Below are 14,573 nucleotides of genomic sequence, written 5' to 3' on the forward strand. Positions count from 1 at the left end.
CATGGGTCACATCTACGGGTGTTCCTCTTAAAGAACCCCAATCCTCCCATGATTCTTTACAGGGGTGGTCGGGTAGCCTAGTAGTTAAGGCTTTCGCTCGTCACTCCGAATGCCAGGGTTCGATTCCCCAGATGGTACAATGTGTGAAGCCCATTTCTGGTGGCCCCCGCTTTGATGTTGCTGGAATATTGCTAAAAGCGGCGTAAAACCAACATCATGACCCTTTATCAGTACCATGCAAACAAAACAGTGGCCACCTGTATGTGTAATATCATTTTATTATGGAGAAATAATCAATAAATAAAGAACAAACATGAATGTACATGAACATACTACTAACAATAACACTGTGTCTCCATCAGTGCAGTCGGGGAACCAGAAGCGTCCACTGATAGGCACACTGGGTTGCATTGAGACTTGCACAATACAATGGACTTTGCATTGGACATCGGACAATGGACATTGGTCAGTATCGCGACACTTCAAGTGGCTACACATTATACAATATGAGTGTCAGGTAAATACTCAGTGCAGCCAGATTCACTGTATACCCTGTGCATGTGCTGATAGGTGACTTTTGTAAAAGTTTAATGTGGCTTGTTATTACTCTTAAGATATGTCATATTATAGTAGCAAACATTATACTACACAAATGTAACAATGAAGAGGATATGCAGAAATACCCATCAGTCATAAGACAACGATTATGTCATCTAAATTGATTTACAGTTAGATCGTTTACAATCGACACCTGTATCAAAAGTGTCACCTGATTTAAAATGACCAAGTAGTGTTATTTGGCCTCTCCTCTTATTATTACATAGTTTATGAATTTGTTTGTTGAAGGGATCAGTGAACGAAACAGAAATGAAACCGATGAACGGAGAGAGAATTATTCCACATTCGTGGAAGTTTGAGGAAGCAGATGCATTACAAAATCATAAAAACGCTTAATTTTAATTCTGGATCGACTTGAGTATTTCCTTTTCACACTGTCCAACATTAAAATATTTTAAAATTTACAAAATGGTTGGTCATGTAAAGTCATTTTTAAAATTGGCATCAAACTTCGTATTTGTGGTTCAGCTTAGACTCACTCTTATTGCGTAAATGAAATCTGGACAGGATAGAACATATAAGCCTAACACATTCAAAGCTAATGATCACATATGTACACGCATGTGTTACCAATACACATAGTCGTCAAAAGAAATATTATGGCACTTTCGTTTATTGTTATTTGTTCAGGCTTATCAATATTTCAAGTTTGCTGTCAACCGTTCAGTAAAGCTCCTCGAAGCCCTGTCAAAATATGAATCACAAGTAATCAGCCAGAGCTCTATGGTATGACATCATCGCCCGAAGCAATGCTTGTAACAATGTCAGTAGCACTGCTAGATATGGCAAGAAACTAGCGTGGCTCATGTGCGATCTATATATGACGAGATTTAGCACTTAGTCATAATTTCTGATTCAATATCCTCAGATACCAACATGTCGCCAAACATCGACTCACAACCATTCATATCAATCTCTAAAATACACATATTCAATATTCAACCATCCTTAAGAGTTCCAACTACTGAGGCATATCAAGCCTAAGGCATGTCCGTTTTTGTTATAAGTTTCAACTGTATTCCAGTTGTACATTGGATTCTTTTATGAATTACATCAAACCTTTTCATGCAATAATTAAGCATACACGCATGCTTTCAAAATGCATAAACGCATGCATTCAAGCATTGTATCGGAGACAAGGTATGGCGTTGAACTGTCTGAAACTGTTGCACTTATGTGACTACTTCAACGTTCACATGGCCACCGATCCGTGTACTGAAATAAACCACGGATGTAAACATTGTCGGGTGAGAGACCTTCGTCCTCTTTGTGCCCCCACGTCAACGTGCGAGTCGTCGACAACGTGGTCTTATTGTGTAGTCCTCAACATAACGCTTAAGTCACGCACAACCACGAAGCCTCACGCTTGGCGTCCATGTTAAGGTCACTAAAGGTCATTTCTTTTCCAACCACTTCCGCCTTCATGACTGGCCGTATTTGCATTTACAAGAGGAAAAATCGTGTTTATTTGTATGACTAGAATACCACCAGTCATCAATGGCTCTTTACGTAGGCTGATATTAATATATCGTTCGTTTTGAGAATAACTACCCTAGTTTTCAGCCTCTTAGCACAAGCCGTGTTGAATGTACGGATGAAGACGATGTCGCCTATATGTCATCACAAGTGTGTCACAAGAGGCTGGGGAACAGGGATCGACGTTTCTGTGTAACCTTCGTTAATACCAGAGTCATAAGAATCACGTTCAAGCTTCTGAATCTTTTGAACCATTTTGGACATGGACCCTTTCAATTGTTCACGGCTCAAGGTTCTGGCACTATCGGCGTCATCGTAGAACGAGCACCTGCTATCGTCTATGGACAGAGACAGGCTTGATGGTGACGGGTACTTGGGCGGTAGGTCGTCCCCCATCTTGGTAATGGACATGTCCGACTGGGACCAATCAGTGCTCGCTACTTCACAGGAACTGTTGAGGAAGGAACTCTTGCTCCAACAGTATCTCCTCCGCCACTTCAGTTCCTCAATCTCCTCGTTCAGCGTCAGCAGCTGTTTCATCAGTGATAGATCCTGGTCCATCAACGAAGCCTGCAACAAGAGTAGAATATGGGTTAATGTCGACATCATTACATATACGGAACGTGATCCACAAACACATCTTGTATTAAGCCATGCCCTTCTGATGTCAGTCTGGAAATAACCCTGGGGTAAAGTATGGGGTATTATTGGGCACCGAAACAATGTTGGCTAAATGAGTAATACTCGTTATGTTTCGTGTCTACTAACAAACAGCAACTGCTAATAGGGATGACTATTTGGTACACCGTGGTTGCAACATGTTTGGGCAAAGCTTTCACTAAAACTCCACTGGCCACAACATGTGAGAGAGAACGTACCTAGATAACACTATAACCCTTCGCTTTTCCAAAAACACCAACCACAGCGTGTGATAAGGAGACGTACCTAGACAATACTATAACCCATCTATGCATGAAGCAGTTAGCAGCTCGAATAGAACTGCATTTAGAAAGAAATGAAATAAACCACAATGAGATGTGACTACGTGCGGGTTCAAGAAATTGACAGATTAAGAATGTGTGTAGAATAATATGTGAACAAATGGTGCCATGTGTTCTCTATTGATCTTTTAGCACTACTTACGTAGGAACAGTAAATGTTCAATTTGTCTTAAAGCATCTCGTGAAGCTGAACCTGCCATTCCTTATTGTCTTGTTTACATTGTGTTTGTTGGCAACATCTTGTACAGAACGGTACTTGTATACAACGACGGAATGACATATATTGTCTAATATACGCGCATGCGACCTCCCAGAACCGGTCGGTTTACTACTTAGCGTAAACCACAAACAACACTTCCTCTGAAGTGTATACGATATCTTCAAAATAACCTCCTTCCATCACCTTCCACCAGTTTTATTACTGCTACAAGCATATCTAATGTATACCGATGGGAGCAACATGCCACCATGTTGTGAACGCTGCCTTTACCACGTGACTGACATGCCAGGATGTTTTTCACCTACAGACCCCCCAAGTCCCCTCCTTACACTTTTATTGCACGGTCTGGGAGGTCAGTATTACTTTCGCCAGTGGTCACTTTAAACAGCTGGCCTCTGGACAAGGAAGTGCGGCTGCTGATAAAAGTTGGCCTATTGTACGGGAAATATCGATAAGGCACGAAAATACTTTTGGGCCGAAAAGCATTCACCGGTAGAACCTCAACTAACTCTATTAGTTGTTTGTTGTTTCACGCCGCAATATTCCAGCAATATGACGGCGGTCTGGACCAGCCAATCCAGTGATTGACATGAGAATCGACCTACGCAGTTGGGATGCGATGACATGCATCAACCAAGTCAGCAAAACTGACCACCCTATCCCCAATCCCGTCTTACGACAAGCTGAACTCTTTCTCACTCGGATGCTCACGGTTTTGACTCTTTAAATATCAGCAAGAGTTATGCTATACTCGGTAAATTAAAGGCTGTATGTCCCCGAAAGATGAAGTGAAATTATCTAAACGAAGTAAGGTTAATATGAGAGTAAGGGGAACTTCCTCGATACCATGGAATAATTCTCGCGAAAAAGGAAATGACAAAACATCAATAATTGCAAATGCCTTCTCCGAGAATCTAATAGCTAATACCAAAGGTTGAAACACTTCTTTGAAGCAGAATTAGGATAAAATGACATTCGCCCGTAAATGCGGAGTGTAAAACAGAAATTGAAACTTAACTTGCTTAAAGGGACGTACTCGATCACTGAAGACATCTTCAAAGCAGCTACAGAACTCGTATTTCCTTAAATTCGGTTAGAACAAACCACAACTACAAAAATACTCGTTGATAATCTATCTCTGTCAAAAGGTCGTTCAAGTAAACGTGAAACGGTTTGTAAACACTGACTCCCCACGTTGGTTCATTCCGTTTTCTTGATGAAAAAAATGTAACTTTCGTCACACGAAAGGTACCCAAAAGAGTTCAACAAAACAAACGTCAACAACCTGCATCTCGTGAGATTTTCCTTCCACATTTAACAAACACGCCGGGATATAACTGCAAAATTAGCATTAAACAAAACTTTAGGGTGGGTTTGAATCTCGAATTGGACCGGACAAAACGTATAAAACTTTGTACTTTACTAAATAAATAAAGCGACAAAACCCTTTCCATATCCAATAGAAATCTCAGCATAAAGCAGAGTCGATTGTACAATTCCGACTATATCATGAGCATGTGTTTATGAATCACTATCAAATAGTAATGATACCAGGTGTTCGCGAAAAGGTGAAGGTATCCTGTCCCACCGGTGCCACCCGTCACAAACAGAAAAGTAATCTCAAATATAACATATGTTACATCTGACGACTTTCTAAAAGCATTGTCTATTCGAACTCAATAACTTGAAAGAACATTGACTGACTGACTTACTTACTTCCTCGCTCACTCACTTACTCACTTCGTGGGAGAGAATTCATTTCGTTTGCATTCATAATGCAGCCCTCAAGGTCATGCTATTATTTCCAGTTTATGGCGTCATATAAGAGAAGCATGCCACCATCAGATTATTAACCTCGGTCCTGTCAATAAAATCGGACACATAAACTCCAGCCAGACACAGTACGTTACCCCAGGGACACGTTCTGTTACGAGGTGGAACAGTAACCTAGCGACGGGAATTAATGATGATGAAATAAAACTGTGACAGTTTAATGAGTGTCCGTCATAACGCACAGTATTGTTTATAATGGCCAGCGGCGTTACCTTATCCCCAACGCCTTCCGACACAATCAAATAACTATTGTTTAATTGATTATAAACACTTCTACCTCCAATACGGAAGAGCTCCAACACACTTAAATAGATGTCACACTTGTTTCATACCATCTATTTGAAAGAGCCATTTAATGGCATGTTTGGGGTCAAATTGCGTGTCGTATCATGGCTACTAGTGTGAGTGAGTTGGGTTTAACGCCGCTTTTAACAGTATTCCAGTTATATCGCGTCTCGCAGCTTAATTTGGGAGGAAAGCCCGAAGTGATGCAGGTCTCAGACGTTTACCACTTCGGTGAAACCTACGAGCACGGGTATGGTGCTGACTAACAAAGAAACATAATCGGGGCGAATCGGGATTCGAACCCACAATCATAGGTTTCTGGCGAGTCCGAAGGAACGCAACTCTGCACAGCGAATCGCGGCGCCTTAGACGACTGGGCCACCCGTGCCCCCTCATGGTTACTATATTTTTGTAAAACAACATTATCGACATATAGCATACTAATATCGATGTAAAACCGGGTGTATATCACACATCTGAAGGAGCCAATGACATAACACATGCTTGGAGTCACATTGCAATAGACTTGCATTGTTTCACGTTTACAAAACGTTTTAAAACCGCATTAACCACGTGACACCAAGGCCGACCACTTCAAAATAGACTCACCATACATGCAACTAATGTCCCCATAAATGTCAATACGATGGTATATCCATGCGATGTTTATAAACTCAAACTGACAAATACCACACGCATTCCGATTACGTACAGACGGTCCTAACTGTGGGTATGACGGGCCTATGTTGATATAGATAATCGAGTGATTCTGCGGATAAGGTGAATAAGGAAATACCCGGCTCTGTAAACATAGGTAGAATCAAGGCTTGAGATAGGTGTGTTTACCCTGACAAGTGGCTTGGTAGCGTCCCAATGAGGTGTTGGCAACACTACTGAGGGTGAACATCCGCGTCCTGTCGGGGGAGGGGCGGGGATCAGGAGGGTGTCTGACTCACAGATTTTCCTCAAGTAAGTCATCACAAAATACACCTTGACCTACCTGGTTGCCATGACAACAAATGAGGAAACATTTTTAAAGTTCTGGGCACTTTCGGAACGGTACTGTCTGTGGTAGGCTTTCCTTTGATCCCATGGTTTAGAATTCGCGACTTAGCTGTCTCGGCGACACCGCAAATAGAAGTGGTTTTAATAAAACAATTACCTGGTGGGAAAAAGTGTTTGGATGTGTTTTTTCCTTCTTTGAAATCGATTTTCATGGCCGATGTCTTAGTGACAAAGAGCACGTTCCGTGTTTGTAGATCATTAGAAAAGCGCTGCTGCATGCTTGGAGTTGCGCTAGATGTTAGCTTTTTAATCATGCAAATGTTTTAGAATTCTTTTTTAGTTCAACGTCGTGCAAAGAAAGAGGCGGCTCTGTTGGTTGGAGTACGGATAGGAACTGGTATATAGTGTCCATTATGTTTGAAAATACCAAACTTCAACTAACCACGAGCAGATTAATAAAATAAGTTGATAGTAATCTAAATGGAAACACTTTTCGTTGGTTTATGTAGTTTTAGCAAAGTGAGATTATCATCATCACTTTCTAGATATAATGTCAGGCTTGAAGTAAAAGTGATAAAACCATTTCCATAGCCATACGAAATATCTACTGAAAGCAAAGTATACTGTACCATTATAACTATAGCATAAACATGTGTTCATGAAGCACTATCAAGTAGTGATGATACCACGTGTTCGTAAAACTGCGAGCGTATCCTGCAAACACCAGTGGCACCCGTCACATACACATGCAAGGGCAATTCAACTTTTAACATGAAAACACACGGGTACATATGGTACAAGTCAAAATAGGGAATTACATCGGACATAATGTTTGTCACTGATGTGTTAAATGTGGTAATGTTCCACGTCAACTGCCTACATTTATTGTTCGTACTTCCTGACTATCCCCTGGCCAGCAATGTATACCCTTATTACTGAAGATATTCATGCGCGAAGGAGATTCGGGCTAGCTGTTAGATATGGCATTTGACTATACCAGTCGATTATCAAACCATTTATCTGAGCATTTAGCCTGATGGTATAAATATACCAGGGACTCGGTAAATATACCATAATGACTTAATAAGAGTAGTTAGCACCTCCCAAGTCAACCCAAGCCATGCGTGGCAGCTGGCCTTGTACTAAAGGACATCGAGTCACTATGCCAATAAACCATGACAGGCCAACTGTACATCAGAAAGGATACCCAACCAACGCCTTGGGTACGAAACTGTACACTGCTATATATACTCACATAATCTAACGTCAGGAGTGAGGCTTCATGACACTATGGCCGTCTGGGGATTTATGTTTTATCTTTCTTTAAAAGCTCGAAACAATTTGTGTCGTTGGTGCAGCCGAAAAAGGCTGATGGAAGCTGCTCAATTAAGGAGTAATAGGTTCACCAGTCAGCATGATGTATCAGATACCAGCTTATTGGATTAAGACCAGAATGTCAGTTAAAGAAGTGCTTAAATTGTTCGTACTATACAGACAGGTTCCTATCGACATGTTTAGACTCTTTATTCGGTACAGACGATGTCCATCAGGCAAGACACAAGTTGAAAACAATACAAGTCTTAGGCGCTGCAATTCGCAATGCAGAGTTGCGCCCCTTAAAGCGTGCCAGAATCCTATAGGTTCGAATCCCCGATTCGCAGTGATTGTGATTCTAGTTTTGTCAGTAAGTTGCCGTTCTAAATAAACGTGCAAAGAATTTCCTGAGAATCAGCTGAAAATCTCGGATATAAATGGATATAAGTAAATGCTCCGTATCCTCAAAAGAAGAGTTCAAACATTCAATGATAGCATTGGCAGTATCCCGATCTCCCCCAGGTGATAACAAGGATTTGTCTGAAGGGAATTTCCCACGCCTGGCGTTAACATGGCAGACACTGATTTTTCTACAAGAGCATTTACAACATGGTTATCAGTGGTGACTAACAGTAAGAAATCCTCGAATGTGACAGACCAAGGGATCGCCCCAAACAAGGATGACCTCTGCTCAGATAACCTCAAACTTAATGATTATGTCTCATTTAAATGTGATGCTAATACTTCACTTTAACATTGTAGACAATCCCATTCTTGTCATATTAATCATATCACACTAATAATTTGAATATAGTGTAAGTAGAGTTCGTTAATGTCCTTTTTATCACCTGTAACGGTTGATTGACATAAGACACAAACATATTTTATAAATATATGTGTCTTTATTGTAAATCAAACGAAGGAAAAGCCATAGCAGAGGTTTCATCTGATAACGTTTGAAGACTATAGCTGATCATCTGACAAGTTTTCTTTCATCTGAATGGAAGTCGCTTGGCGTTTGGGGAGGTATACAACCGACTTACAACCAACCTCTCCTTCGTATGCCCCTTAAGTCACTGTGATCAATATGTATCAGCAACCATTGTCAATAACCCTGGACCGTGTGTGTTCGAGTTAAATGCGTCGGATACACATTCATCGTGACATATTCATCCACTTCTCGTAAGGGATATGCAAATGGTTTGAAACAGCCTTTTGACACACTATGCCACTAGGATGATGTCATATGAAACAATGTTCGGAGAATACAATCAGGGTATAGTTACGTTTATCAGTTTGAATGGTTAAAACGCACTGATAGTCGTACTTCTGCGCCCCCTCTCGATATATAATGAACAAAAACGTTAGGGCTCATGCAATATTTTTATAAGGGAAATATGAAACTATGTGCCCAGTCTTTACGACAAAAAAAAGATTTTTAAAATATTCACGATGGCTAACTTTTTTCGTTTAGTATACATTGAGTATGTAGGAACTGTCAACTCTTGTGACCATAACCCTTGTTTCTTATCGACGATGCTTGAATATGATTTATACTATTTTATGGGAGTGTATACACACGCGTACGTGCGAAGACGCGTGTTCGCATACTATCACATGGCTTGCGCTATGACGTAATGAAGATACAAATTTTACTATGTGTTAACATTTCTAATGCAAACGAACTTTCTAACAGTTGGTTAAACAAACATTATTAGGTATGACTCGACAAATATCCACCACACATTCAAACTGTAATTTATTTATTTTTAAACTTAACACAAATGTATCAAATATCTTTTAAAACTTATTATTCTTTGTTCAAATAGGAAGCTCCAGGATGGGTAATACGCTGTAAAGATGTGTGACAGTAAATTCAAAATTGGGTCATCATGGAAGATGAGTCTGCAAGGATTGTCAGCTGTCTATATACGTCTTTAAATAGGGGTTCGGCAAGGTTGTTTTTTCCACCTACTCCTTTTACACAGCCAACCGAAGCGCGTATTGTGCTGTGTATATTTTAATACGTGTGTGTCATGGAGACTGGAATGTTAAGAGTGGAGGGCACTGTGAAATGACATGTCGTTAATGCCCAAACGAGGTCTTGGCTTGTTGTGCTTAATTGCCCTAATTGGTCATGAGGCATATCGTTCTTTGTCTCAGCTTATCTAGATAGTACTATAGTTACTGCGTGGGTGAATGAGGTCATTATACGTCTTGTTCAAGCTTGTGTGAAAATGTCAACGGAACCTCACAGCATTCTTCACGACATTGTATTGATACCGCCCACAGTAATAAGAAAATAAGCTGGAAAGTATAAACTTGTACAACGTAAGCCGTATCATTCTTTAACCTGGACCTGAATGTATTTCAAATATAGATATGAAGTAATTGCTGCAGGATACAAATTCAAATTACTGCAGTTCCTACATGCGCATCCTTATCTCTCCCTCACAGGGGTGGTGGAGCAGCCTAGCGGTTAAAGTGTTCGCACATTACGCCGAAGGACCGGGTTCGATTCCCCATATGGATACAATGCATGGAGGCTATTTCTGATTGCTGGAAAAGCGGCGTAAAACACTCACTCCTCACATGCACAACACTGTTAAACATATAATTCATTACAATACATACAGAAAGCCGTGGCCATACGAGTATACACCCAAGGACATTGACTTATTCAATACCCAGGAAGTATTAAATTCATAAATAAGTTCATTATAGGTGCTATAAGAGTGTCTATTACAGCAAGGTGAGCTGGGTAGGAAGTTCAATTGTTCAAGTCATTTCATGGTTGTATGGGTTAACAAAAGCGCATGTTTATAGCCTTCAACACTGAGATCGACGTTGATCAGCCACGAAGTTAAAAATATGACAAATGTAGTAGTAAATTAGCCGTCCGACACCTAGACATGATGGCTCCTGCTCTACTAAAGACCAGATCCTTTACGTTGAGTTTTCCTCACTACTTTCTAAAGGCCATAATTTCCTCTCGGACATTTCTATACGTCGACTTCAATTCGGGAAGAAAATTGTCCTTTCAATTCGAGGAATGACTCATCCCACCTTATCTAAATTTATCTCGGGTAAATAACGCCATATGCTATTCCGGCCGCATGGACGATATACCCGAGATTATTACTGGTTGACATTTATACGATTCAAACCGATTCTTTTATCGCCAAGCGCAGTTTTGTGTCAATTGAATCGCGCTGTCGCCGGTTGGATTGGGTGTGATAATGCACTCGTGAGCAAACAGAGGGCCATGACTGTAATGAAACGTGTACAGCACTGGTATATGTACAGTCGGTGCCCTTTACACAGCAGTTTTAACTTTGTCCTGATATATATAAAACAACCCGTGACGAATTATATATTGGTTGATCAGTAACCCTTACAAACTGTCCATCACTCCATTTAGTCTCTAGCGCCACCTGACACCGGTTATATGCATATTATTTGCTTGCATGCGCAGGTAAATTACCCAATGTCGAGCAATAATCGCCTTTGTAACGCAGCCACAAGGCTTGGATCAGATATCTGGGGTGTCGAACTGGTCAAAGATCGCTGTAAGGGTATCGTGAGTCACTGGTGTTTGCAATGTAGACGTTGAGAGACGAATCAGTGTTTTTCAGAGAGCTATTAAGTCGGTTGAATTGGGGCTAGTGGTGACAGACTCACCCTCAACAAATACATTAACCCATTAAACTTTATCAAAATGAACTTGTATAATATTTATTCCATGGATATGATGGTGATTAATTAAGCATAAAGTTAAACGGCGGGAGGGTTTCAGTTGAGAAAGAGATCAAAAGGTCACTTTTTGTCCTCCTTAAACTGCAAAGCGGTGAGTGAGTGACATTAAAAGGGTTAAGATCAAACGGGCATGTGGATGGCCCAGCTGTTAAAACTAAGAGGGAATGATAGATACAGAATGGGGCAAATAAAGTCCTGTTGCGTCTAAGGTGATGAACCGAATCCGGAATATTTGTGCTTTTGATGACCCTGGCACTGAAAGGTGCTAATGCATCACCGATGCATTCTGGAATCGGTTTGATTTAAAGTTTGACCCAATGGCCAGAGGTTAACTCTTGACATTTGGGAAAGTCTTCTATCCGTCCATTTGTTTCTCCAGAACATATTTGAACAAAGAAATACCCTGCGTGGAGTGGAGGGCTGGCGAGTCTCCTGCCATGAAAGAAACCCTCGCGAGAACAGTACAGTTGGGGGGTGTCTTAACACATTAAATGATGAATTTGTAGACTATATTCACACTAAGTTCATTATTATCGATAATTTACGATAATAAAGATGATTAGGGAAAGGGCTAATCTCGATGTCATAACACAGGGGGATGCGTAGGATTATTCAACAACTTGCTAAATATTCTGTATTATTAGTAATCACATCGATAAAAAAAATAAAAAATAAGTCGCTTCAATAAAATATTAAATTGTCTCTTTCAGATGTACCCAATTAATCACAGTATTAATTTCACTGGGGTGTTTATAATATAATATCAATATAACTTAAATCATAAGTTTCATCATCCAGAAATGCACCTTTCCTTTAAATAACAGTACATGCCATTACAACGTCACACATTCCATAGGAAAGTGCTCAAGGCTCATAAACAAACAAAACAATGAAAGTGAATACAATGCAAGTCGATATCAAAATAATAAAGTCACCATGTCGTTAGACTTTTAATAGCGAGTAACATCTGAAATATATATACAATGCCCCCATATGTTACCACATGTGGCCTGGCCATACCTAGGATATGAATCACTTGAAGAAATTCAAAAACCGAAATATTTTAAAAAACCTTACCATCTCGCTTCGGAGTTTCTCCATGGCGATGTCAATTGATGACTTTTTCTTTTCATTTCCATTGCTGTCAGAGATATTCACAACCTTTCTGTCACTTCCCCATTTTTCTTTCAAAGTCTGCGCACTTTTCAGTCTCGACTGGTAGAATTCTCTGCATGCGTTTGACAACTCAATGGAGTCGGTATACTTATCAGCACCCTCGACAGGAACCATTCTGTTGCGATCAGCTCTTTCCATAAGTCTCGACACACACGGCGGTGATAAAACTCCAAGAATACTGTTTTTTTGCAAGTTCACATTAAGTCCAGTGCACGGACCAAACACCACATCCGGACTTCACTGAGAGCAGACGACAATCACAATGCGTGCGCGCGCTCAACAGCTGTCACTTCCAAAAGCAGACGACAAACTAATTGCTGCTCAATGCAAATATAGGTCACGGGTTCGGCCTGAGCATCCGCAATAATCCCTTGTCAACAGACCAAAACACCTTTCTTCTGTGATTTTTTTTTTCAAACGAGTACTCTCACTTCTGACTGTTCAGTGGCTGTAGATAGGTAGTGACGGGCAAGTCAAATTAGCAGTCGATAAATACCAAGTTCACAACCCTTGCGGCATATCAACTGTTGCAAGCATGTATACTCCGCTTTCACCGCCATGTGACACTCAATGTGGATGATGACTCATTTAACCGACAGACGACGGGCAAGCTACTTGCCTAAACAATATAACTTCAGTAATTCCCACTACAAATAACCTATCACGCTCCGTGCTTTCTGATTGGCTGAATGCAGGGCACCCTCGCCGACCCCCCGCGACCACCCCTGAACATGTAAACAGGTGATATTTACCTTGATACGGGTGAATACGAATTATATCACTTTTATTAGCTGATATGGAGGAGTTAGGTAACTTTAAGATGCAGGTCAGGTGAAGTCTATAAATGAGATAACCCAGTTGTCCAGATTTTAAGGAAATTGACATAAGCAGATGTTGAAACTAAAACCAACATTTATGCCTGGAGCGACACATTTCTCAGTAAATATTTAATGAACATAGTGAAGTTAATCATTTTAACTGAGAAAGCTATAAAGGGAAATAGATTTTTGAAAATTTAGATTAATTTACTTTGATATGTGTACGTACCATGACGAATTTGTACTGAAACGACCTATCATACTTAAACGATGCATTTTCAAATAAAAACCATATAGTTTCAAAACAACATAGAGTATCACAACAATAGCTATGTTATAATTGTATTTCGGCACTCGTGTTGCGAACTATTCACAAATAAGCTTGTATACCTTGCTCAAGTTTAATAATAAGTTTAAAATCATGCCATGTTGATAAGATTCAATTCTCATAGGTTGACAACGTCACACAGGTAAACTGTGGTTGATATGTAATACACACAAAAGAGTTGCCACACTGCACGAACTCACTGAGTGTGATCTGTAAACTATCTCTAACATGCATGGTCTACTTCCTTCCCAGAAACACAACACATTCAGGCAGCAGTTCACAATACCCACAGCAGGAAGCACATGTGTTTTGTAGCACGTCTGTGTCAGACACGCATCGCATTTGCTACCCGCAAGCCCGTCAAATGCTCGAGTACTCAATGAATTTTGTCTGGTGCTGTCGCTGAACTGGTTCTGTTTTTGGAATGCGGTTCCGCCTAGGCGCATTTATATATCTGTAGACAGAAACCAGTATAGTTTACCAATCTGGTCGACGCTTCTGCCAAAATGAAACTGATTTCCTTGTTGCTAATCGTTGTAAACAAAACTAAAGATGTTGCGTGTATTTAATGTAAACTACTGTCGATTATTTTGTCATTCAATTTAATTTGATTTAATTTAATCATGTAATGACTGCTAATAACCTTTGTTTTGTGAACACTGGAGCCGCGAACACTTGTTATGCAAACATACCTAAACAGCATAGAACCATGGGGACCGCACATTCTCTACATCCCACTACAT

At 40.3% G+C, this 14,573-nt stretch overlaps 1 protein-coding gene across 1 annotated transcript; it reads right to left on the minus strand.

Moving 5' to 3' along the window:
* Positions 1 to 260: 260 nt before the first annotated feature.
* On the minus strand, positions 261 to 13,557 carry LOC124142725. Its single transcript, XM_046511337.2, has 2 exons — positions 12,586 to 13,557; positions 261 to 2,664 (listed from the first exon to the last, which is right to left on the minus strand). The coding sequence occupies exons 1-2, from the start codon at positions 12,820 to 12,822 to the stop codon at positions 2,239 to 2,241; spliced, it is 663 nt and encodes a 220-aa protein (XP_046367293.1). The 5' UTR covers positions 12,823 to 13,557; the 3' UTR covers positions 261 to 2,238.
* Between the last annotated feature and the right edge of the window lie 1,016 nt (positions 13,558 to 14,573).

This window comes from Haliotis rufescens, unplaced genomic scaffold (genome assembly GCF_023055435.1).
Source record: "Haliotis rufescens isolate VD_foot unplaced genomic scaffold, xgHalRufe1.0.p SCAF_2, whole genome shotgun sequence".
Classification (NCBI taxonomy): domain Eukaryota; kingdom Metazoa; phylum Mollusca; class Gastropoda; order Lepetellida; family Haliotidae; genus Haliotis; species Haliotis rufescens.